The 25,200-nt window shown below is 39.6% G+C and overlaps 5 protein-coding genes across 6 annotated transcripts; 1 reads left to right on the top strand and 4 right to left on the bottom strand.

The window, feature by feature from the left end:
* Positions 1 to 187: 187 nt before the first annotated feature.
* Positions 188 to 3,062, bottom strand: hmx3b (H6 family homeobox 3b). The gene is made up of 2 exons (XM_023290823.3): positions 2,120 to 3,062; positions 188 to 1,824 (listed from the first exon to the last, which is right to left on the bottom strand). The coding sequence occupies exons 1-2, from the start codon at positions 2,397 to 2,399 to the stop codon at positions 1,232 to 1,234; spliced, it is 873 nt and encodes a 290-aa protein (XP_023146591.1). The 5' UTR covers positions 2,400 to 3,062; the 3' UTR covers positions 188 to 1,231.
* Positions 3,063 to 4,863: 1,801 nt separating this feature from the next.
* acadsb (acyl-CoA dehydrogenase short/branched chain) lies at positions 4,864 to 10,724 on the bottom strand. 2 transcript variants are annotated; one of them, XR_004849016.2, is made up of 12 exons: positions 10,536 to 10,724; positions 10,043 to 10,202; positions 9,857 to 9,957; positions 9,511 to 9,717; positions 9,219 to 9,389; positions 8,602 to 8,727; positions 8,429 to 8,521; positions 8,222 to 8,311; positions 7,965 to 8,102; positions 6,368 to 6,467; positions 5,252 to 5,861; positions 4,864 to 5,142 (listed from the first exon to the last, which is right to left on the bottom strand). XR_004849016.2 is itself a non-coding variant. In XM_023290808.3 (11 exons), exons 1-11 carry the CDS (start codon positions 10,566 to 10,568, stop codon positions 5,785 to 5,787), a joined length of 1,296 nt encoding a protein of 431 aa, XP_023146576.1. In that variant the 5' UTR covers positions 10,569 to 10,724; the 3' UTR covers positions 5,176 to 5,784. The 2 variants fall into 2 exon arrangements, 1 of the variants encoding a protein (XP_023146576.1); XM_023290808.3 differs by lacking the exon at positions 4,864 to 5,142 and having other exon boundaries at positions 5,176 to 5,861.
* Positions 10,725 to 10,843: 119 nt separating this feature from the next.
* LOC111582230 (zinc finger protein Pegasus) lies at positions 10,844 to 14,099 on the top strand. The gene is made up of 4 exons (XM_023290810.3): positions 10,844 to 10,994; positions 11,213 to 11,369; positions 11,483 to 11,671; positions 12,019 to 14,099. The coding sequence occupies exons 2-4, from the start codon at positions 11,234 to 11,236 to the stop codon at positions 12,945 to 12,947; spliced, it is 1,254 nt and encodes a 417-aa protein (XP_023146578.1). The 5' UTR covers positions 10,844 to 10,994; positions 11,213 to 11,233; the 3' UTR covers positions 12,948 to 14,099.
* LOC111582231 (L-seryl-tRNA(Sec) kinase) lies at positions 14,014 to 15,979 on the bottom strand. The gene is made up of 6 exons (XM_023290812.3): positions 15,669 to 15,979; positions 15,185 to 15,431; positions 14,897 to 15,098; positions 14,714 to 14,789; positions 14,537 to 14,630; positions 14,014 to 14,437 (listed from the first exon to the last, which is right to left on the bottom strand). Exons 1-6 carry the CDS (start codon positions 15,882 to 15,884, stop codon positions 14,220 to 14,222), a joined length of 1,053 nt encoding a protein of 350 aa, XP_023146580.1. The 5' UTR covers positions 15,885 to 15,979; the 3' UTR covers positions 14,014 to 14,219.
* Positions 15,980 to 16,838: 859 nt separating this feature from the next.
* zgc:174164 (uncharacterized protein LOC570656 homolog) lies at positions 16,839 to 25,152 on the bottom strand. The gene is made up of 22 exons (XM_023290807.3): positions 24,964 to 25,152; positions 24,537 to 24,643; positions 24,381 to 24,457; positions 24,210 to 24,288; positions 24,050 to 24,126; positions 23,474 to 23,666; positions 23,301 to 23,363; positions 23,094 to 23,165; positions 22,806 to 22,975; positions 22,581 to 22,671; positions 21,932 to 22,062; positions 21,603 to 21,774; positions 21,032 to 21,121; positions 20,732 to 20,927; positions 20,372 to 20,483; positions 19,808 to 19,988; positions 19,589 to 19,675; positions 19,404 to 19,509; positions 18,372 to 18,504; positions 18,174 to 18,267; positions 17,956 to 17,993; positions 16,839 to 17,831 (listed from the first exon to the last, which is right to left on the bottom strand). The coding sequence occupies exons 1-22, from the start codon at positions 25,028 to 25,030 to the stop codon at positions 17,714 to 17,716; spliced, it is 2,454 nt and encodes an 817-aa protein (XP_023146575.1). The 5' UTR covers positions 25,031 to 25,152; the 3' UTR covers positions 16,839 to 17,713.
* Positions 25,153 to 25,200: the final 48 nt, after the last annotated feature.

The following is a 25,200-nucleotide window of genomic DNA, read 5'->3' as shown; positions in this document are numbered from 1 at the left end:
CCTAGGGTAATTAATCATTCAGAATTGCCTTGTAATTGTGGTCATCTAATTCTACCATTTGTGTGAGACAATCTATTGTTTTTTATTTTTAGAATATTTACATTGTTTTCTGCATAATTAGAGCATTGGGTATTTAATAAGAGCCTATAAGATCAAAATGTAAAAAAAAAAAAAAAAAAAAAACAGTTCGTAAATATTGCTGAAATTAAACTGTACCCTTTTTGTCCAAGTCATCAGTCTATGAAGGATGGCCATGAGTAACTCAGGATCTAATTCTGATCCCTGTTTTATTATCTGGATGATGGCAGACCCACAATGGGACTTAATGCCTTGTTTAAAATATTAAAGATAATTTCATCCTCACAAATGTTTCAAAATCTACAACATGACTTAAATAACCCATTGGTTTTGCATGTACATCACAATTATATTAAGGATAAATACATTTCTTTTTGGAACAAATCTTTACTGAGTGTAAGACCAGAGAATATACAGAATTTCAATAACAATATCAGAAGAAAACCAGACACAAAAACAGAGGCTATTTTTTGGCTCTTTCATGGCTTTAAAATAACTGCCAAACACTGCGTCATAATAAAAACTGTTGCCTGTATTACCTGCAGTTTTCAGGATAATTCTTTTAAGGATCACATGATTGTCCTCACTGTTACAAAGAGAAAAAGGATATTTTGTTGTCTTTCAGACTGAGCTATAGGTGACAAAGGCTGGTAACCTATTGTGAAGCCAACGGTATTGCACAAAAATATCAAAATATTAAATTCCACATTTTTAGCTACAAGCACTGACACAAGTCTCTGTAAAATACATATAGACAGCAAACCCTGTTCAAAACAAGCCTCCTTTACCCCCCAACTGAATACAATAAATATATGCACCCATTTTTTTAAGATTCACCAATAACAATAATAATATTAATAATAATAACAGTAATTTTGGTTTGTTCCTCTCTTCCTATAGAAGCTGTAAATGGGACTCTGCTCAAGGACATTTCAGCAGAATAAAAAATGGTTACATATAATAATAATAATAATAATAATAATAATAATAATAATAATAATAATAATAATAATAATAATAATAATAATAATAATAATAATAATAATGTGACCTAACATTGTGAAGCTACAAAATATACAAAATTTTATTTTTTCAATGAATCACTCTTATTTAGCTAAAAACATATGTACAGCGCGTTTTGTCACCATCAGTGTTAAACAGGCCTCAGCAGTGGGACTGGGTGGGAATAGTACATGTGGTGGGGAAACGCCAGCAGGGACTGGCTGCCCGGTGAGTTTGTTGCGGGGCCCCCGTTGCTCTCCGAGGCTCCGTTTTCGTGGTAAAGTATCGGAACCCGCACAATCCTCTGCGCCGCCGCATGGCTCAGGTTGGCCGCCTCCAGCTCCGCGGCCAGCTGCCTTTTCCACTTATTCCTTCGGTTCTGAAACCAGATTTTCACCTGCGTCTCGGTCAGGTGCAGGGACGCGGCCAGGCCTGCCCTCTCCGAGCTGCTCAGGTAGCGCTTGATGTCGAAAGTGGACTCCAGCTGGAAGACCTGACTCCTGGAAAACACCGTGCGCGTCTTCTTCTTTCGACAGGTCTTCTTGTCGGAGTCCATCTCGTCCGTTTTTCTCTTCCAGTCGTCCTCTTGGTCTATTTCTTTCTTTGGCTCTTCCGCGTCACTCTCATCCAGCGCGATGTCGTCGTCGGCGCTTTCCTCTTTGGCATCTTGGTCACTTTTTTGGAGATCCGGGGAGCGCCTGTCCGGTGCCGGGGATGATTCCCTCACGTTGACCTTTTCAGAACCTGCAGAAAAAAAATATTTCACAACAATAACATTCTGTGTTTTAATTCATTGAATGGTGGAGTCACAATTATGTATTTTAATTCGTTCTGGATATTCAGTTTATTGATGGAGGATGCGTTTTAATTGAGTTAAAATTTTTATATTTAATTAATTTAAGGTTTTGAATTAAAACACGTACTTTCATTGTGATACTAAATATACCAAAAGGCCCATTTTTTTGCTCTAAAATCAATTCATTTGTTTCCAGGCCAGAACTCAATGATTCTCTTGTGTAAAATTTGAACAATAATTTACCTCCAGTCCTAAAATGCGTCCCAATCGTGTATGGGTACCACCAGGTAGACGCTCTCTCCAAATACTGCGCCGATAGTCCAATTCTCTGAGTGGGAAACTCAAGTCGAGGGAAAGACAAGTCACCGAACCGAGAGAAGAAGCTGCCTTCAAAAACGCCCTTGGACGAGCCGAGTAGGGTCTTCGGCTTCGTGGGTTTGTCTTCAATATTCAGCAGGTTCTTTATGGAGAACGGTGAGTCTTTTGCGGGTTGGCGAGTCTCTTGCGTATCAGAGTCTGCCATCACCGTTTACTGCCCGATATGGATCACCATCAAAATTTATCAAAGTGGGAAAAACACCTGAAACAGATTTTCTGGTTTTTAGAATCTGTGTTGAAATAATAAGAAAAAGAGAGAGAGAAATCAGAAGAAAAAGCTCGATTCTGCGTCCAGCTCTTCCTGGCGATGATCAGTGAGCGCGCTGGGATCACTGCGTCAAACTTGCGCCGGATTGTAATGATGAAATAAAAATGCCATCCGAGTTAAAACACGCTCGGTCTCTGCTATTGGGCAGGTACAATAGCAAATGGGATTTGAGATGAAACCGCGAGGGGCTGTGACGAGAATAGACTCCAGAGAAAAAAGGCCGCGCAAGCGTTTTGGCTCCGGGCGCAGCAGTGCGCACCCACTTATCATCCAATTAGATTAAAGAGGAAAATGTCTCGGGGTTTTTGGGGAGGGCGTGCACGGGCCCCAATCACCTGTCAGTAAATTGAATAAATGGTCCAGAGATAATCACACCTAAACGTGGAGCATAAGCACATTGGCCTTATTACGAGAATTACGCATACATTTTACGCACGAATGTAAGCCTCTAGAAGCATGTGTGCAATAACAAAAATGAGGATATTTGACTTAAAAGTAATATAACCCTTAAAGTACGAAAAAGATATACAAATGGTGGAACATTTATTGATTCATTCTATTCTGTAATCTGCTAAAATGTTGGGGTGGAACCTTCCATTCATCTGTTGCGTTTTAAATATCCCCTGTTCCACCTGTGCTCAACAGAAAAGCAATATCCACTGTGCATTTCACCTGCACCGGAGCTCATTGACTTCAGTGTAATTTTATTAGTCAGGAAGTGCCGCAGGCAAACATCAAATTGAATGCTTACCATCGTGATAAAGTCTTTTCACATCAGCTTTGTATAAAAGCCTGCAAACCACAGGGGCAGCAGGTGATCTAATGCATGAGGATGACAATAGTCTTGTTTCTGGCACTTGTAACTGTTCTGCTGGTGCTTGGATTAAGCAAATTATGTTTGTATTCTTTGTGAAACAGCCATGTAATCAAGTGTGATCATATTAGACGAAAATTAGCAGAAAATAAAAGCAAAATAAAGAGGAAGAAGATGATACTTAGCTTGAATCCAAGAGCTGGTCTCTGAAATGAGCTTTGCATTTTGATATAAAACATGTCACTAAGAAGATCCTAAAACACACAAAAATGTATACCTGCCACTCTGGGATGGCTAAAGACCTCAACATTTTTGCCCACATTATTTGGATATATTTGCTTATAAGGGAGTCTAAAAATTAACAACACAAAAATCAAAATGTGGGATGCATTTAAGGTTCATCATATCAACCAAACTTGAAGCAGATGCAGAGAACTAATCAAACAAATTGCATTTGCTCAACCTACAAATATGCAGCCTGTCCTTTCAGCTCATGGAGCGCTCTTCAGCTCTAAAGGACAACACTGTGTTTTGTGAAAAGCTACTTGAATCTTTACATAATTAGAGGTCTCATAACTGTGTTAAAGATGGGGGCGGAGAAAGTGGCTAGCTGAGCTGCATTTGCCAAGGCAAAGTGAAAAGCAGATAGCGGTGGTGTTTCATCAGATTATGTTCATTAACTAGGGGCCTCCACAAGTCAGGATGGATCAGAGGGGAAAATAAAGTACACTCGATCGCTGATGCAAACTCGGGCCTGAGTTTCCCTTTTGTCGTTTAAGTGATTTTGGGAATATCTTGGCAATCATCAGACTGATCATATTAATAACATTTTGTTCTACATCTGTTCAACTTGTCACTTCACTCAGGTATTAAAGCACCAACATTATCCTCAGCTATCAGATTCAGGGGAAGATTTAAAGTATAGGGATATATAGATAATTACATCCCACACTACAGGCAGCCTAACATATCAGACTAAAAATTCTATCAGTGAAGAACCACAACTATAAACAACACATTATATTTTGCTCCATGGAAATTTTGGTGGAGGTTTCTTTGACAGGGTTTGGTCAGGAATGTTCCAATTATCCTGAATTTTCATGAGGATGAGCAACATTTCAGCTAATTTCACTCAGAAAAATCAGAATACACTCAAAATCTGATGTATTAATAGGTGAAATTAAAACAATTAAGTAAACATTAAGTAAAATCTGATATCACAGATTACTATAGTAACAGAAAACAGAACATCACACATTATTATATCCAGCAAACAGTGTGATCAATATTTCTATTGGTTCTTCATTTTTAGTTATTTTCTCTCTCTTTCTGAACTGAAATATAGTTTAATCAATGTAATAAATAAAAGTCTTGTTATTTTAAGCTTATGAAAAACACTGCCCATCTCTGGGACTGTATCCTCTCTTGCATATTTTACATTTCTTTATTTCTTTTTAACAGTAATTCTCTGTAAGGGGTCATGGGTATAACTTTTATGGGTCTGTATACTTGAACACAGCCTGTCTGTTGTTTTAAACAATAGACTTTATTTTACACAGCACACGTAACTCATTGAAATTTAATCAGTCTAACCTACAAAATGATCAGCGAGTCAATTATGCAAGGCAGGCTCTTTTCATTTGAAGCACCAGCATAATTAAATTGATATAAAATATCATTAGAGGTGACAGGCTGTTAAAAGACATGGTAATTGACTGGCCTTTCAGTGTGAAGCTGCAGCAAACTCAAGAGTGCTGCTGTCACTCAGGAAAATGCTGCCATCTAGTGAGAGATCCTGGTGTTGACCTGAAATCGCATGAAACAAAGACTGACACGACAGTATATTTCACATTTAATACTGACAGTTATTGAATGATGATTCTTTACAGATATTTCATGATGTGCAATCACTCACTGTACAATATTTGTGGTGTGAACTCTTACATTCCACCTGTTATTTAGAGCATCCTGCAAAGACAATGCATTTTAAAATTACTGATATCAGTAATAGAAGGCACTAAAAATCCCCAATCAATATCTTTCAAATATCCTCCCTCATATTGCAACATATGGATTGGACATGTTACATAGTTCATCACCACGTCTCAATAAGAAGACGACAAAAAAGGGAAAGAGGTGGTAAAGATCTACAAATGACAAAAACCACCTTATTTCTTGCTTTTCACACAAGTGATGGAAAGAAAATGGAATTTAAAAGAAAAATAAATCTATATAATTACACCAGAGCAACTTTAACCCAAAAGCCAGGGAAATGCAACTACAACATCAGTAACAGGAACTACTTAACAAGAACACAAGTTCCTACAAAACTCTAGTAACATGCAGCAACATGATGCTGCTGGATTAATTCCACTGAAGTCTTTCGAGGGAAAAAATATGGAGTGAAACAAAGCAAAGTGCAGCGTATCATTCTGTGATTAGATGGTTTCAGTAGTCATACTCCTTATCAATGAACTTGGCCATAGTGGAAAGCTGGACATTTGTTGTGCCCTCATAAATGGTGCCTGCAGAAGGAGACAAAACAAAGCATTAGAATGAATTCCTGCTGTACAAAACAATGTCCATTTGTCAAATTCTCCTGCACAGTACATGAATCTGAAGCTTTCACTAGCAGCAGACAAGGGGCTTTATTATGCAGCTCAGTCTGCTGCTGCTCCACCTGGAGAACCAGGGAGCCAAAATGGTGGTGATGAAAGGAAAAGGGACATTTTGCCCTGGCAGCTTCCTTGGCTGTGTGCTGGTATAATGGCACTCTGAGGGGTCGGACAGGGGAATTCCTGCAGAGTCCGATTACAGCCACCGCTATCAGGCCCTCTCTCCGCCCCACTCTGGTCCAATCACAAACACTGACACCTGACCTTCCTGCAGCCTTCCTGAGTTGTGTCCTTCCCACAGTGCAGCTTCAGTTACATAAACTACATCTTATCTAAACAACAATCTCACAAACAATGTCAAGTCAGTGTTTGTGGAGTGGTTCCGAGTCGTGGCACATATGTAAAGTCAGACTTACCAATTTTACAGTCTCTGTAGTATTTCTCTATAGGATAGTCTTTGGTGAAGCCAACTCCTCCCATCCATTCGATGCATTTAGATGTAGTTAGAGTTGCAACCTAGATAGACAGATGGACAGATAGATATTTTATTAATTCCCTTGGGGAAATTTAAGGTATCCAGTAGCACACACGTATTACATTCATGAAAGATAAGGAAATCAGCGTACAAAAGAGTGTTCAATAAACATACAAATTGTGCTAGTTGAAGAAATAATGTGCAAAACTGCTCATATTTACAATTGAAAAAAAAAACAAAAAAGGCCTAATACAGTGTAAAAATACAATCTGATGAAGATAAAACAAGAGACAATATAATAATCTACATTGCTGAAACTGAAAATAGTTTTCAGACAAGGATTAATGGCCAAGATTGCAGCACCACACAGCACAGATAACATAGAAATAACATAGCACAGGTAAATAAATGAATATGAAGAGAGTAGTAAATGTTCAACAGCAAAGTATGGATCAGAGGAAAATGCAAAACTGATAAAACAGCTAAGTTCTACTACAAGGAAAATGTATAATCATTAAATATATAACCTTGATGTTCACTCTATAAACCATGAAACTATACACAAGATGACAAAATAAAGTAAAAGAAACTGAACCCTCTGTGTCACATTTTCTGGCATGTTTTGGGTCCACTTGTCGGCTTAAAGGAAAGCTTCACTGCAAATCAATACAAAGTTCCTCTGATTGATCACCTTTATCCTGTGAGGAGAAATTTCTATCTTGATGGCGCCTAACATACAAATGACTGGACTATGCAGCAGTTGTCGGCATTTCTACTGAGCTTGAAGGATCCAGTTTTACTCGCTGTGCAACTGCAACCTGAAATAACCTGCAGAACAATCTAAAGCTTGACTCATTTATACCCTTAGGACAATTTAGGTTTTTAATTTAACCTTCCATTTAGCTTCCAGCTGTTCTTGTTTTAGTGGATTCATTGGTTCTTAAATTTTAAATGTGGTAATTAGCGTTTTTATTATTATATCAACCTTGCCCTTTAAAGTTTTATTGTTATTCAAGTTCCTTCTTTGTGTGCCTACATCTGTTACTTTCTTACTCGACTACATTGCAAATGAGGAGTTCATACCTCATTGTAATATGAATTTGAATAAAGGTTGAACGAATGATCTTTTCCAGGATTGTGATGCGCCAATCCATGAGATACGAGGGGTAATCTAGTGGCTCAGTGAGTATTAAAATGATGCAAACCATATGGTATGGCATTCACAGTCAGCAGATGTTAACCCAGTTGAACATTTAAGGGATTTCTTGGATCAAAATGTTCGACAGTGCTCTCCTCCATCATCATTAAAACACAAAATGAGGTGAGAGGAGTGTTCTAAAACCTTCCAGTTAAGTTTCAGAGACTTGGAGAATCACTGCCAAGGTGCACTCAGGCTGTTCTGGTGGCAACAAACTGATGCATCTCCTTACTAGAAGACTTTATGCTGGTTTTTCCTTTAATTTGACACCTCACCTGTACATTAACAGGTCCACAAATATCCTTGTATTAAATCACAGTCCATGAGTCCAGAAGCTCACCTCTGAAGTGAAGTATTTAGCCATGCAGGCCTCCTTAATGAAAGGTCTCCCAGCTTCCTTGAGACGAGCAGCGTTGTACGTCAGCAGTCGGGCGGCTTCAATCTGTGTTGCTACGTGAGCTATTTGGTGCTGCATGCCCTGGAATACAGAGTACCATAACAACATAAGAGCCCACTGAACAATGCACAGCTTCCAGAATAATGTGAACAATCACCAAGGTGTTATGTAGAAGAACAGAGTCTATTATGGATCTTAACCTGGAAGTCAAAGATACGTTTTCCGAACTGCACCCTCTGTCTGGTGTAAGGAACAGTGTGATCAAAGCAACCCTGTGCAAGTCCAACCATCTGAAACACACAGAGATAACACGTGCTACATTGCCATTTTACTCTTTAAAATTTATGATGGCACATGCTTAGCTTGTTTAAAGAACATAATTTAAACAAAAATGTCTCATAGTTTACCTGCGCTGCAATTCCAATCCTGCCCTCATTCAACATTCCAATAGCATACTTGTACCCGTGGCCGACCTTTCCTAAAATATTCTTCTCCGGTACCTACAAGAGAGCAGAAAGTTAGTAGAAATCACAGTCTGTACTTTGCCTGACATCAGACAACACAATGTGTTTGCATGCACCTTGACATTGTCAAAGTTGAGCGGGCAGGTAGAGGACGCACGCAGGCCAAGCTTGTTCTCCTTCTTGCAAATCTCGAGCCCTTCAGTGTCCCGGTCCACAATGAAGCAGGTAATTCCTCTGTATCCCTGCCAATCAGAGGATAGTTTGTGTTTGCTTTAGTGCATCACAGAGGTACACATTTCAGTAACAAACAGTATCACCACAAACTACAAGAGAGTGGACAATACACGGTAAAATGCACAGCAGTACAATGCCACCCAATTCAATACAACATCCCCAGAATATATGATAAAACTGATTTGCTTATAAACTTCAGCTTTAGCTGAAACTGAGTGACATAGATCTTGATTTCAGCCTACCATTTTTAAATTTAGAATTTATATTGCTGTTGTTTTGGATTGTTCTAATGTTCACCAACTGAGCTTTATTTGAGAAAACCAAGTTTCCTCATTGAAAATACATTGTGCTTTAGTCAAAAAAATTTAAATCAAGTCAATGTGTCATCACATTATAAACTTTAAAAAATGTATCATATTTTATCATATCAGCCTTAAAGAGACACAACTGGCAGACTCTAGAGAACATAATGAGAATAGAAGCATAAGCAGTGACTCACAGCAGACGGATCCACATTGGCCATCACCAGGAAAACACCTGCATGCTCTGCGTTACTGATCCACATCTTGGATCCATTGATTATGTAATAGTCCTTGTGTTTTTCAGCTCGTGTTTTCAGAGCAAAAGCGTCACTCCCCGACTCTGCTTCAGAGAGGCAGAAGCTTCCAACCTGTCACAGGTATATGAGGAGATGGAAGATGGCATTACAGCAAACGCAGTGCAATGAGAAAAACACCACAATACTGGACACTGGAGAGTCCACTGTTAAGCTACAATGTGAAATGGCTCACCATGTCAGTTGACAGCCGGCTGAGGTACTGTTCTTTCTGAGCTGGGGTACCAAGCTGGACAAACAGTGTGTTGATGAGTGTGTTCTGGATGTCACAGAGCACAGCCACAGACGGATCCACCTTCGCCAGCTCTTCAATGACCAGGATGGAGGAGAAGAATGTGGAGCCAGTGCCACCATATTCTGGATCAATTTCAATGCCCATGAGCTACAATAATAATAATAATAATAATAATAATAATAATAATAAAAGAAAAGAAAATTAGTCATAGGATTAAACTAGAAAACTCACAGTGATTTAATTGTAATGACACATCTGTTGAATCACTATTAAATGAATTACATACACCCTGTTCAAAGAGGGATTTGATCACTTCCTCATCCATCTCAGAATTTTCATCCATCTTTGACACAAATGGAGCGATGCGCTCTTGCGCATATTTTTTCACTGTCAAACAACAAGACAGATGTTTAGTGCTTTAGGAATTTGTGTCACCAGCCGTCTGCAGCAACGTGAAAACAGTTCTGCTCACCTGCTTCCCTCATCATGCTTTCTTCCTCTGAGTAAGTCTGAAGGGGAGGGAAGGAGGAGGCAGCTGCGTGGTCTGAAGCCACATCTGGGGCAGCTCTGCTGGAACTGCACCTCCATGCAGCCTGGCAAGTCCCCCATGGTCGAGAGATTTGTCTGAAAGACTGAAAACAAACAACAATAAAAACATTAAATACTTCCGTTTTTGGGTAGTTACACATTCTCACTGAGTGCTAGGCAGTTATGTCTAACGCTGCTGTTGTCAGTTAATCAATTAAACGATTAATTTAGTAACAAACCTGCTGTGTGACCAAACGAGGTAGCTTGTGCCCTAACAAACATTAGCATGTTAGCTAATCACGTCATATCAACAAGAGCTTGCCAGGTTACGTAATTCAAGGGTAAATGACTGATACAGTGGAAAATGCATTGAAATTAGCGTAAAAACCTCCAACACTAGTAAACTACATGAACAATCGCATAACATCCAGCCTCACCTTTGAGAAAATCCTCACCAACGGAGCAGCCATGGTTTGTTACGAAACGTTTAAATGCGTGTCTCCAGCAGAGGGCTAATGCTACCTTTCATAACCTTACGTAAAAGTCAACACCTACATTTTCCGGGGTGTAATATTGGCACGTTTATCGTAAAGATGTGATTTTCCTATTCTTATTTATGGAATGCGCAAGAGACGAAATTGGGAAGTCTTGCCAAGCTGCAAACAGAGAAAAGTTGTACAACGTCTTTGAAAAGCGTCCTTAACTTTTTCTGCATGACAGTGAAATAGTAATTTCTCCGATGGTCACTGAAGCCAACAGTTGCGTTTGGGTGAAAACTAAACACAGACGTACCAGTAAACAACGGAAGCAATCACAGGTTCCCTGAGTAACGATTGTAGCTGATTAATTATCTCTCTTCTGTTTGATTAACAGTAATGTTGTTTAGACAAAGAAAGGTAAGATGTTAAACTATGCTAAATATGAGTGTTAAAACTATTTTCAAAATCCGTAAAGGCTAAGATAGCTAGGTGACGTTAGCGCCGCTGCTAATAGCTTTAAGCTAGCTATTAAGGTATTTTATATACAGATTAGTGTGCTACCGCTAGCTACAACAGCTCACCAGCTGTTAGATATCAAAACAGTCGTCTCACTAATAAAATTTTTATTTTTTTAGGTTCAATAGAGAAGAGGGAACATGGAAGAGATAAAGACGGAACCTGTGGATTTTGTGAAGGAATTTCAAGAATACCTGACGCAGCAAACCCAGCATGTCAACATGATCTCAGGCTCTGTTTGTGGAGAGAAAGAGGCAGCGGAGGCGTTTCAAGCCGGTGGGGAGGACGCACAATACACAACAAAGGGATACGTTCTGTCTCTGATAAGTAAACGGTCAAACAGTAAAGTCACGCTCCTTGTTTCTTTTTTTCATTATTTTTATTTACAGTTGCCCCGAGGTGTGAGCAAAATGGTCTGGACCCCCCGTCTGTGGAGGTGAGCCTGCCAGTGGAGGACGGGCCGGATGTCCAGATGGATGGCCTGGAGAGGACCTGCGATGGAAAGTACAAGTGCAGCTACTGCAGCTATGCTAACAAAGGCATGGCTCGCTTAATAGAACACATCCGCATCCACACAGGTCAGTGTTATCTCTGCATTTTAAACACTGTAGGCATAGTGCTGACAAACTGATAAAGCAGTGGCTCGGGGGGTTATCAAGGAAGGTGTAGCAATAATGAGTTAGTTGTTCTCTGGAAATAGTCCAAATTGCTACACTATATTGTACTGTATATGTCTGTTACATTTCATTTTTTTCACAAAAGGCATAGACAGCACTGGCTGAAGTGTATTCACTTTGTTTTTTATAATGCCTTCTGTAGTACACATACTAGATTGTACCCCCTTCCTTACCCTCTGTTTACTTCATCACAGTAAAGTATGCTTAGTAATATCAGTTTTATAACTACTATTTTTTCCCTCACCCAGGAGAAAAGCCTCATCGCTGCCAGCTGTGCCCATTTGCTTCTGCATACGAGCGCCACTTGGAAGCCCACATGCGCTCACACACTGGAGAGAAGCCGTACAAGTGTGACCTCTGCGCCTTTCGATGTAGCGACCGCAGCAACCTATCGCACCACCGCCGGCGGCGACACAAGCTTCTGCCCACCAGGGTCGTCCGCTCTCCTTTCTCCAACAAAAGGATGTTGAGCGCTTTGCAGAAGAGGACAGGCTCGCTGGGCTTCAGCCGGCGACTCCTCATTAATTTCAACCCTCCCTCCATGGTATTGCCAAAATCGGATTATCTGAGTGACTTGTCTCACAAGATCCACCATTTGAACAGCAGTGAGTTTAAAAACCTTCCCAAGATGGATGACAGTGAAAGTCGCAACAGGAGTGGTAATGGTTTGACTTTTAAAAACCCACTAGACCAGCTGTCTACACTTGCCGGCCAGTTGACCGACCTTCACCCTGAGACTCAGACTCCTGTTTCCCCAGACAGGGAGTCTTTCAAAGATGAGAAGCCCATTCTCATTCAGCATGTTTCTAGTGAACAGGTTGCAGTGTGTACTAATGGAGTGCAGACATCACCACCTAAAAAGGAATCTCCTGGCTCAGGCCAGGGGAGCTGCAGTCCTGTTCCTGGCCTCGGCTTTGAGAACAACATGAACATTCTTGCTGCTAGTGTTAGCAACAGCCAGCCCAGCACGCCCAACCCTACCCTGACTGTGCCCGACCAACAGCTTTTGCATAAATGCCAGCATTGTGATATTCACTTTTCTGACAATATCCTCTACACTATTCACATGGGCTGCCATGGCTATGAACATCCATTCCAGTGCAACATCTGTGGTCATATGTGCATAGACAAATATGATTTTTCATGCCATTTTGCCCGTGGCCAACATAAAAAGTGATTCTGTGCAGCATAGATGCATCGTGTTTTCAATATATTGTTTATACAGTATAGAAACTAAACATGGTGACAATGTTTTAGGTTTGATATTTTTGCTATGTATAGTTCATTACTTTTTTTACTTTACAGTCAATAAGTACATTATACTGTTGCTTTACTGCATTTCTACGTTGCTGTCAACTGTGAGCTTTTCATATTAGTTGTGAAGGTACAAAACCACTGAAACATCTTGCAACACAGCAGTGTCTGCAGCATTTCACAGTCAGTGTTAGACAATGCTGTCTGACTGCAGTCCTCCTTGGTATAGTGTTTGCACTGCAGTTTTCTGGATTTGCAACGTCTGACGGCGTTCGAGTGAGTCATGGATTCACTCAACCCTTGCAGTAAATCACAAACATATAAATGGCTATATTTAAGTAATTTTCAACACCAAAACAGCATTTAACACCAAACATTACAAGCTTTATCAGCTTTGTAGTAACAACAAAGCTCTTCATCTGTCATTTTGACCACTGTCTGTACAGTACGTTGCTTGTTGGTCTAATTTTACACCAAAGTTTCCATTTTAGTTCAGTCATCTGTGGGATGTTCAGAGACAAAGTTTGTATCCAGACAGACTTCTTACAATCTTGTCTTTTTTTTTTTTTTAAACTTACACCTCATCTTAAAGACTGCATAATGTGTCAGCCAAATGAATCAATCATGTTTAAAGTACATTTCATTATTGTCTTTTAACTCTTATCCCCAATATTTATAATTGTCTTGAGGTACTATACATACCAGTTTGTAGTACATATCAGAATTCACTGTAGCCACCATCTGTTTGTACAGTAGCTGATGTTGAGATACTTTAAAGTTTGGGTGTAACCCCAACACTTTTACGTGTATTGTGAAGTGATGTTCGTAGCTTCTGGTTTGTGTAAATCTTGGTCTAAAGAATTAATCTACCAGATATCTTGTTTGTATGTGATTATCTTATTACACACCGAAAATGGGAATTTGAGAATAATAAATAGCCCTTTACTTTTAAATACCATATTTGCAACAATAATGTAGATGTTTTCAACGAATTTTGAGAATTCTTTATTTATTTTTTGTAAACATTTCTTTCAGGTTTTTACTTCCTAAATAAAATAATTAACTTATAAATGCATTTTGTGTGTTTAGTTTCACAATGGTGTAAAAAAAATATAAAAGTCCCCAAAAAAACATTTAATTACATGCAGAGCATTCAGTTTGATGCAATTTTTCATACGATTTGTTAAAAATCTAGTCATATATGGTCATTTATAATTCTTGACAGGATTTCCTTCTTCTTTTCATCAAAAATGTCCACTGCTTTTTTCACCACACATTCCACGTCGATCTCTTCTTCTTGAGTGAACGGTGCCTCCTGAAGGAACTGTTTCCGCAGGTCATGAAGAAATGTGGCTTTGGATTCATTCAGCTGCGCGGCCAGTGACCTCATGTGTTCAGAGTGGACATGATTTTCTGGAATTAGGACAGCAAAGTGATCATTATGCTTGACTTGAGATGATCATGTCTTCAGTTGAATGTGGATATTTAATATTTATGAAACTCAACACTGACCTCTGGCAGTTTTCATAGCCTCGGAGATGAGGCGTCGACAGGCCTGGTCAGCCTGGTGGACGACACTTGTTGCACATTTCAGACGGTCAGCTTCCTGTATGAAACAAACAATTACCCTCCTCTGTAGCTAGGTGCTTAAATTTCTCTACCATGGGCTGCAGAGTTGAGATGACACACCTTTTGTTCAGTGTTGTCCTCAGCTAGGCTCAGTGGGTTACGTAGTGCGGAGGAGATCAGCTCCATCACCCTCTGGCTGAGGATGAATCACACAGGGAGAGTAGGAGGCAACAAACAAAAACGAGATTTTATGCAGTGAACTTCAGCAATGACTGTTAATAAGTGCTTGTTCTGTTGTCTTACATATCAGATTCGAATAGATCGTCTGTGCTGTTGAGTGAAATGCTGCTCATCTCCCATGAGTTCTTCTGTGGATTTGGAAACACCAAACGCTTCACCATATCCAGTATCACCTCAGTGGGAATGGGTTGAGACCTGCTCTGGTTTCTGCTGATGCAGGACTCCAAACCACACTGTAGATAGACCTGGCAGAAACCCAGCGAATCTGAAACGACAGAGGACAACTTTCAACCACCATTTAAGCAGTATAATGTTGGTTAGTGGGATATTCTGTTGACAAAGAGTTCTTACACTTTCTGGCAAGTTGGCACACTTCATATCTCATGCTTGGATAGTAGAAGTTGTCATCCAGAATAAAGAGAAGTGGTGCCCGGTCAGACTTCGAACCTTCAGGCTGCTGCAGGGCTTGAATGCATTGTTCCCAAGCAACGCTGTTGATCTGAGAGCTGCTTGGTAGCTCTACAAATACTTGAGGGTTCTTCAAGAACTGCTCTAAGCACTGCAACACTGCTTGTCTGTGAGATTTCCATTCAGTGTGCTGGAGAAGAAAAACAGAGTTTCCCAATCAATGAAACATCAAACAACACTGGTATGGTAGAAAAGTTCTGTAAATTTTAGAGTCCGACCGCTATATCACTTGAAAAACATTGTCACAGTTATGTCGCAAAACATGCACCAATATGATTACTTTCTTTTATAGATTAGATTATACAGAAGAAGATATTGATATTAGAAACCAGTTTAGATCCTGAACTGACAGCTCTGATGTGTTTACCATCTCTTGCAGTTGGACACTCTCCTCCACTCTGGTCCGAAAAGCTTCCTCTGGGATCAGGTCATCATACGGGACCACCGTGGCTCTCCATCCGAGCTGTGCGGCGCTGCTGAGGAGGCTGCGGGCCAGAGTGGACTTCCCGGCGGCAGGCAGCCCGCAGAGGACACACAGACAAGCCGGAGCCCGAGCGACACTCCCGGCCTCCTTTGCTGCCATGAGCTACCAGACAGCCTCCTTCAAACTCAGCTCTTGTGCTGTATTTCCATGGATGCAGGTGTGTTGACAGCTGATTTCCGCATTGTGCCGCGTCAGAATCACGTGGGTGAAACACGTGACTTCTTTTCAAAATAGAATCCCACAAAGTGAAGCAACGACAGACTGTATAAGAAAGATACATTTATTTATCTTTAGAAATATTTTTATTACACAGTCTATGGAAGCAACTCAAAAAGCACACATTCTATGCCAAAAAATACCGGGGTTATCATTGTAATAAATAAATAAATAAATAACGCAACTTAATAGTTTGCATAATTTTTTAAATTTTGATTTTTGATTCTACTAAAATTACCTTCACCCAGTAATCTACATTTTTTCCTCTGCAATCTAAATATTTTTAATTGTAGCTTACTTTTTTTTAGATTTGATTTTAATATAGTGACTTTTTAAGAAAACAATTCATTCAACAACAAAATTCCGTCTAATAAAGTTTTTTTTTTTTACTGCAGTTGTGTATTTACATACACTATATGAAAATCTTACAAAAACAACAAATTTGAGTTTAAAGTACACACAATATTAAGTTGATGCAATTCCCACTATTATCATCTCAATCCAACACATCTTGTAACCATATATCTAAGTAAATGGAGAAAATAGGTCCCCTGGATTACTTTCACAGTTTGGGAGCAGTCCCAAACCAGACTACAATGTTTTTTTTGTTTTTCTAAACTAAAAGGATGTAATACAAAGGGGCATTGTTTAACACTGGCTGCAAACCTGGAAGTCAAAATCCCTGAAGGGTTCCAAGAGATAGGGTCTGCATAGTCACCAACTATTCTACAAACGAGAGATAACGTTTGTATAGATTCTCAGTCAACCAGGGCAAGTTAACAGTGAGATCGTCAACAGGACTCTTGTATTTGGAAAAAAAAGAAGAAGCTGAAGCTCTTGGGAATAACATTTGTGATCTTTATTAACTTATTGTAAAACATTTCCAACTTCAACTCGAAAAACCCCAACTATTAAAACAATAAAACCACAATTCGAAGTTATTGAGAGATATTAGGTTGACTTCACATACCAAAAGGGTTCTGAACAATTGGTTTTAGAACAGCCAGGTGTAGGTGGTTTTGTTTTATAAGTAAAACTTTCTTTGGTTTCTTTGGTTACACATCCCAAACAAGCTGCATATTGTCAACGCCCAAGAACATGGAGGTTAAAGTCATTTATCCTTTAGGTGAACAGTGAATGCAAATGGCTAAACTGCCGAAACAGAAGAAACAAGGTGAGAACATTTCCCTTGAGGCACCGCTGAAAAACAAAGCGAAAAGTAAAGCCACTTACTAAAGCATTTTCTTGCATAATGTTTAGATCTGACACCTGCATAGTTTATGCCCTTCATGTACTATTAACACACTCCAAGAATTAAAAAAGGGCAAGAAAAGCATACTTTACAATAAAAATAATAAACTTTGTACAAACTGTATATTTTTTTATTACAATTAACATCCACAGAATCAAAATTCATAAAATATTTAAAATACTTTGAAAAAAAAACCCCATAATAGAACAAGATACAGAAGTGTTTTCCCCTGTATATCTAAAGTGTGATAAACAATGATTTAATAAAACCAACATATTCCATTAAGTATTTTCCAGCCTCATCCACCACCACAATACTACATCCAATCTTACAGAAGGTGCAGGTACCAGGTTACAGTGAATAATCATCACAGCGTTTTAAAATGATCTGTTAATACTGCGTTGAACTGTGGTCAACTCACTCACCATACAACTAAAAATATGCCACAAAGAGAAGTTAATCACACTTGTTTTTGTCTTGGAGGGATTGGTTTGGGCACCCCGGGGCCTTGCGTAGGAGCTGGTGATTGCACAGGGACCTTGTTTGTGTTCCAGTAGTCCAGTTCTCCGTACCTGAAACTGATAGGTTGTGGTTACATTCAGTTAAAACCAGTTACACAAGTTTGCTTGTTTAATTAAAGTTTCAGCTTCTATTTATGTATAAAGGAAATATTTATTGAGTGAAGTTAAAATCGGTTCATACTCAGAACTTGGAGCTGAGGTAGCTGGTGGATTTCCAGGCTAGAATTAAAAGGAAAAACAACTTACAATGAGCCATTCTTTAAAAACATACCTAAACCTTAACATGGACATACTCTATTCATAGATTAAGTTCGTGAATCCATTATTGATGAAAATCTCTACAAACAAACACTGCACTGCTTTCTCTGCAGTGCCAGTTATTAAGAAAAGCATATCTACCCTAACAGGAGGGACCCGTACTGGAGGATGGGTTGTGACGTCTGTTTGAACATTGTGGTTTGGCTGTGCATTTACATTTCGAGCATTTCGTGACCTGGAAAAGACAAAACCAACATAATTTTTTAAAAATAAAAATATGAATCAACCTTTAAAATATCTTTATATGTGTATATATTTTTAACATGAGCCGATGTTTACTTATGGCTTCGTTGTTTTAGGCAGGGCTCCAGGGAATCTCTCCTATAGATGTAGAGCATCGCCAGAATGATGAGAACCAGAACAGGAACCGACAACAGGAAGAAGATCAACAGGCCGTTTCTGAGGGAGTAGTCTGAGGCAAAGAGTATTATGTATGGATATTTAAAAGTGTCATTTGCATTAAGAAGTCAACATGTAGTTGTACTTGTTTACCTACAAATATACCAGGGATTTATTCTAGGAGCTTCGGTAGAAATCAACTGGACTTCTCTTGTCGGTTCTTGAAGACGTTTCACCTCTCATCTCATCGCTGATTCTGGCTGACTGGCAGCTCCACCACCAGGATTACCATTCAACCACTTGGTTTCATAACAGTTCACACCATGAGTCACACGAGTCCTGGGCCGTTAATGGGCATTTAACCATGTAAGCTGGAGTGACTATAAAACTCCCAATCAGCCAGTTAGAACTGAAGAAGCCTCTTGGATGAGAGGTGAAACATCTCCAAGAACCTAAAAGAGAAGTCCAGTTGATTTCTATTGAAGCTCCCGCGATTCCCACAACTTGGATGACTGAGAACCAGCACAGACATTGGTGATTTATTGATTTTTTTAACCATTTCAGAGACATGACAATACAATAGGACAAGCAAAAATACATCAGAACTGGAGAAAGGATGCCAAAAACGATGTCCACTGCACACATGCAGTAGACATGGATAGATTGTCAAGACGATCAAAATTATCTACGACCATTCTCATACAGACTCCACAACACAAGCTACCACAGTCATGCCAAGCAGACAGGATGATTAATATATGAGTAACATGAAGCTCTGATAAAGGACTACTGTAGGCTACATGGTCTTGTATTACGTTACCGTACACATAGGGATGCATGTGAAGAACATCATTTCTAACTGGTAAACGTTTTTCCGATTAGTGCTGATGACTCTGTGAACTGTATACATGGAAATGACTTGATGTGTACTTCAGTTTGAAAATGAAACCAGCAGATTGAATATAAACCTACCTATCTGAACAGGACCACTGTCTATGCTGCCACCTTGCCCCGATCTGTCACAGTTAGGTGGTGCCCACCCATTATCACAGTGGCAGTTGCCTTGGTCATTACATACCTGAAAAAGACATTACAACAAGAAAGTCAGACGTGCCCTTATCGGCTGGTAAGTGAAAGTAAAGGAAATGCAGTTTTACCCCTCGGCCATTGCAGGTGGTTTGAGCCTCACAATCTAAGTTGGGCAGCAGAGCAGAAGCGTTCACGCACTGAAAGTCCAAACAGGTCTAAAAGAGAAAACATAACTTATTGATGCAATTACCATAAGTCAGTGAGTCACTTTTTCTGTTTCCTGGTTACATTCCTTCTCTTTGGCATGGACATTTTTCAAAATAGTTTCCATCCTTCAGTCTGCTCACCTTTCCTTTGTCACAAGGGCTGCCAGGGTTGACGTAGGCAGGATCAAGCACATCTGTGCCAAGGTTGAAGTCTGCATTGACACAACTTGACCCTTCAACTATTTGGATGCCGATTGTGGCACCATCAGGAGGGTTCCACAAGTCCACATCCGTGCACTGCACCTTCCCACACATGGCATTTCTGTGGCACAGGTTCAAAAGAATACGGTCAATTCCCAGAGTTGCTAAGGAGTTATATGATAGAAGGCTAAAAGCTATATATCTTGTACCTGACATGCAAAAGTTGCATCATATCATCTTGTATAAAATAACCATCATAAGGATGATATATGTTGTAAAGCTGTGATTAAGCTTAATAAGAGGATTTGGCATTTTAAAAGATTTTTTTGCAATTGTATCCATATTAGTGGATTATAGCTCAATTATATGTGCAAGACGGGTAATTTGAAAATGCAACACGACAACTGTTTTTCCCCAAAGTTACAGACTTTATATAAAATCCATCATTGAATCAGTTAAACATCTAATGATTATTAACGAGAGATTTAAAACTTAAGTACTTACGCTACAGTGCATTTTATGTAGTTTCCTGTGCTGGTGATTCCACAGTTCCCAAATTTGTCTCCTATGACATTTGCATGTGAAAAACAAATATCCGCTGCCTTTCTTGCAGGATCTGCAAAGGAGTAAAATAATATCAAAGATAAATTGTTAATGACAGAAGAAGTGAATTCATGTCTTTCTAGGTGATGGCTGCCTCCTCTGGTCAATGTATTTTAGACTACATTATCCACAGACTATCACAGAAACAGATTTATTATTCAGTACATTTAAATGGTACAGGGTGCAACTCATGCACATAACTACCCAAAAGTACAAAAACTTTAATGACCCAAATGTATCAGTCATGGTCATTGAATGTACCTGGTGCGAATAGATGTCTGCACTGGTAATCGTATGTCTGGCAGCGGCCTTCATAGCAGTATGCAGCATTGTTTTCACAGGGCAGGCCATCCATGACATAGTAGTCATTGGGACAAAATGGACTGTTGCCTTTACAGAATTCAGGAAGATCACAGGTGTTGACAGACTCTCTGCATGGCGTTCCAGCAACCTGGATCTAAAATCGAAAACCATCACATTTCAGAATATTTTCCAAAGCACAACTTATGCAGTGCAGTTCCAAGCTTTATAACCTCAGCTAAAGTCCAGAATATCGCAGACCTGACAGTTGTTGCAGCAGCCTCCCTGAGCACAAGTGGACCCACGTGTGAATGTACATGTGGCAGGATCACAGCATTGATTATCGCATTCCTGTAAGAAACAAAAGAAGGAAAAACTATGCTTACCATCACACTAAAAACAACAGGAATAATACACAGCAACAGCATATTAAGCATAAAGGGGCTCTACTGTGTAAAATGCATCACATTTGTGCATTTGTGTTCCACCAAAAACTTCTTCCTGACTTGCAAACACAGTGTCCTTCTAAACAACATTATTTTTCAAATATTGTTTTTATATTCAAAATACTGGATTACACGGTCTCATATTTGATAACTGGACACTTACACTGCCTCCTGCTGTAATAGTATCTGGTATATACACCGATCAGCCATTATTTGCTTATTATTTGTCATATCTGATATACCTCCAAATAAGCAGAATTTATCCCTACGAAAGCTGTGAAAACCATCATCAAAGGCATTAACGTTTATTAGACTCGTGCAATACATAATAGCATGGAGTTCTGTTATTTCCTATGAGTGTGACTGTCTGACTGGCAGTACTCTACCTCTGGTTGGCCACAGTCACACTGCTCTCCGTCCTCCAGTCGGCCATTGCCACATTCAGCAATACCGACGACATCTGTCTGGGAAGGCTGATTCCTCAAACACACACCTCCTCCACGGACAACCAACCTCTCAAAGTCTTCTGCACTGCAGCGGCTGAAAGTAGTGGAACCACTGCAGGGAGATAAACCATTAATGGACATATCCATTTGGACAGATCTCACATTAACAACTTTCACCACAGCGAACAGAAAAAAAAGAAAGGAAACTTGTTCAAAGCACAATTATATCATCAAAATATGGATCCATCATTTGTGGGAAAATGTATTACGTTGCACTCGCTCCCATGATGCAGCTGTTTCCATTGCAGTTGCAGCGCGAATTATCGTGATTCATGCCCAGATTGTGGCCCATCTCATGGGCCACCACAGTGGAGATAAAGGCCAAGTTGTTGTCACTGTACTGCAAAAAAACACATTGGATACATTTAGTACTGGCGTTTAAAAATAAGATCCTGAATTTGAAATTAAAGTTAATAAAAATTTAACTTTATATTATTTATTATTAGGTATAATAATAATAATTTAGAATGATATTAACCTGTGAACAACATAAATACTGGTAATCCATCTTGTTTTCTAACATAAATTCTAGAACAAACTAACATATGACACCTTAAAGTAACCTAAAGCTCCTTATCTGTACTTTGATGTAGAATATTAAAGACACTTGAACACATCACAGAGCAAAAAAATGCAAGGAATCTAATTACCAAAATAAAACTGCCTTGTCATGGGGTAGGACTACTTTCAAGTAGAACCTGTTCTAGAAGTGTGCTTTTTACAGAGTGTGAGAAGGAGCTGCCCTCCCATACTGTCCCATGAATAATATAGATGGTATCAGTTTCTATGCAAAAGCTTATGCTGCCAAAGCACCATAGTGTCAACTGGTGTTAGGAGTTAAAAGAGAGTTAAACTAACCACGTTGATCCCTCCACTGGTCGTTACAGAGCAGACCGTTCCAACGAAGGCCATACCTAACACGCCTCCTTCGTACGCCCGGGGTTGACCACTGTGGACCGAGATACAAGTCACAAACTGTGCTTTCCATTTCAGAACATTTCAGACTTTGGGGCTTCCATTGAGAAATATAATTTGAAGGTACATATTGCTGGAAAAAAGCAAAAAAAAGTACACATTACTTACACAATGAGCTGACCAAGGTCATGTCTGAGTCTTGGTACCAGAGTCGTCTTCCTCCACCTAACAAACCTTCCCAGCACCTCTCCTGCAGAGCCGTCCACACTGAAGGGGTTACTATCCGTAAAAATCTCCAGGCCCACTAACACAACGCGGATATTCAGCTGTTTGTAGTACTGGAATGGAACAGAAAATAAAAGCAGAACATCATAAAACGCAGCACAGTACACTCGCACAATTAGATTACATTAGAAATTAGCATGTTTTCTTTTACAAAAAACTTAAAAATCTCACCCCATCCAGTAGGTTAGCCATCTCCACCATCTCCTCATGTACCGCTGTCTCATTTTGTTGTTTGAAATTGTACTGGTCACCAAATGAACAAGAAAAGTGTTAAATAATGCAAGGACTGCTATTAATTATTTCAAAGCTACAGAGTCAGTGAGTAAAGTAAAAGTGTTGACTTACAAGTTAAAAAAGCTAATCATTGTGAAAACTCACCCTGAGATTATCGACAACCAGCACCAGCTCCACATAACTGGTTTGTGGTAAGTTTCGCTTCCTCTGTTAAAACAAATAGTTTCGGAGGGAAAAGCCGCTTAGAGCTGCATCCACTTTTCATTTTAAAACCTGTTTACACAATAAATATAAGTGAACACACAGAGAATCCTTACCCGTAGCAGAGAAGTCAGCGATTGGCCGGGTTCAAAGGGTTCGTGGCTCGGCGTTGACTGGGCCTCACTGACGACCCCGCAGGTGACGGGCTCGGACCGAATGTCCTTCAGCAGGTACAGAAGATGCTCATTAGTGGCAGACTGTGGTGCAGGCTCAAGTCCAAACGTCTCATTTCCGAGGAGGATCACACCCCTGCGGGAAAGCAGTGAATTATCAGATGTAGTGATAGATAAATGCTTTACATCAAAGCAGGGATGTGGTGCTGCAAATCTGTGTTACGGCAAAACTTACTGAGGAACAAAGAGATGGAGATCAGTTTTTGAAGGTTTGGACTGATCACACCCCATGAATTCAACACACATATATGATAATATGGCAAATGGGTGCATGATCTCATTTTTCGGTTTGATTTTGTACGCGATGAACTGTGTTAAACATCTAATCAGACAAAACTTAAGGTCAACAAGTGTTAACACTGAATCGGAGTCCTGCTCTCGTCCCTTTTGTCACACAAAAGAGGAATTAGAAACCAGCACCCGCCTAATCTAACTGGTTTGAAATAAAAATGTTCCAACCTGAGGCCAGAGCAGGTGCTGAGTGCTACCACTGAATTTTCATATCCTTCAACCTCTCCGTGGTAATAGCAATGCACCTGGAAGAAGAGAAGTAAAAACAGGTTTGAGGGAAAATGCTCAAACCAGCCTTCCAAATCAGAATACACAATCTTCAGCTTACATGAGGTCTTGGATATGATGTGTTGTAGCTACCAGCTGCGTCACGTGAATATTGGACAAATTTGGGGTGTAAGAAGTCTCTGAAAATAAGAGGAAAAATGCAAGAGATCTTTCATATGCAGCATAAACAAGGTCTTACAATAACATCAGTGTGATTTAATTCTGCACTTACCTGTTCCTTTTTAGATGAAGGACATGTTTTTTGTTGTTTATGTTGAGTGCGTACGATATTGTCTCATCTCTCTGTTTCTAAATACAACAAGAAAGCACTGTTAAATGCTGTCATACTGAATAATCAGTTAAAAAGACAGTCAAATTTGGTTTCTACCTCCTCTGATTGTGCCGTGCTGTGGATGCTCCTTGTACTTCTGTGAATCACCTGGGGATTTACAATTGAGTACTTGGAAAGTTTTGATGTAATCCCATTGAATACATCTGGAAGAAAAGAGGACACAACGACAAGCTGTAAATACTGAGAAATTATTCTGTGATGACCTAATGTCATCCCTTCTCAGGACACAAGTAAATCAAACACACACCCAAAGGAAAATGAACAGAGCAATATTTAAGCCTTTTTGCTTTATTCTTAGAATAAATTACGTCCTTTTAAAACAGAAAAGATAACACAAGCAGAACTAATGGTTAACAAACTCCTAAATGCCCCGTCATTGTTGTTGGCTTGTGCATCAAGGAAGAGAAGCGAGGTAATTTTTCTGCTCCATCGACAGACCACGCAACAACTCAAAGCGCCTCACCTTTGTTGTCAATCCCAGAAATAAAACACTGCAAGAAAACAACGAATAGGATGTATTTTCTGACCATGATCCTTTGTTAAAGTAGCGAGATTATGTCCCCATTAGGAATACGGAATGCCAACTGTTAGCCAAATGAATTCAATGTTCGTGTCTGCCTTCTTGCTTCCTCCTGCTGGTCAGGTGCTGGTCAGGTTGGGCGTGTCTTTAGACAGGTGAACACACCTTAGGAAACAAACA

Source organism: Amphiprion ocellaris, chromosome 18 (genome assembly GCF_022539595.1).
Source record: "Amphiprion ocellaris isolate individual 3 ecotype Okinawa chromosome 18, ASM2253959v1, whole genome shotgun sequence".
Taxonomy (NCBI): domain Eukaryota; kingdom Metazoa; phylum Chordata; class Actinopteri; family Pomacentridae; genus Amphiprion; species Amphiprion ocellaris.
Note: the sequence above shows the minus strand (reverse complement) of the source record. Positions and strands in the feature narration are given on the sequence as shown.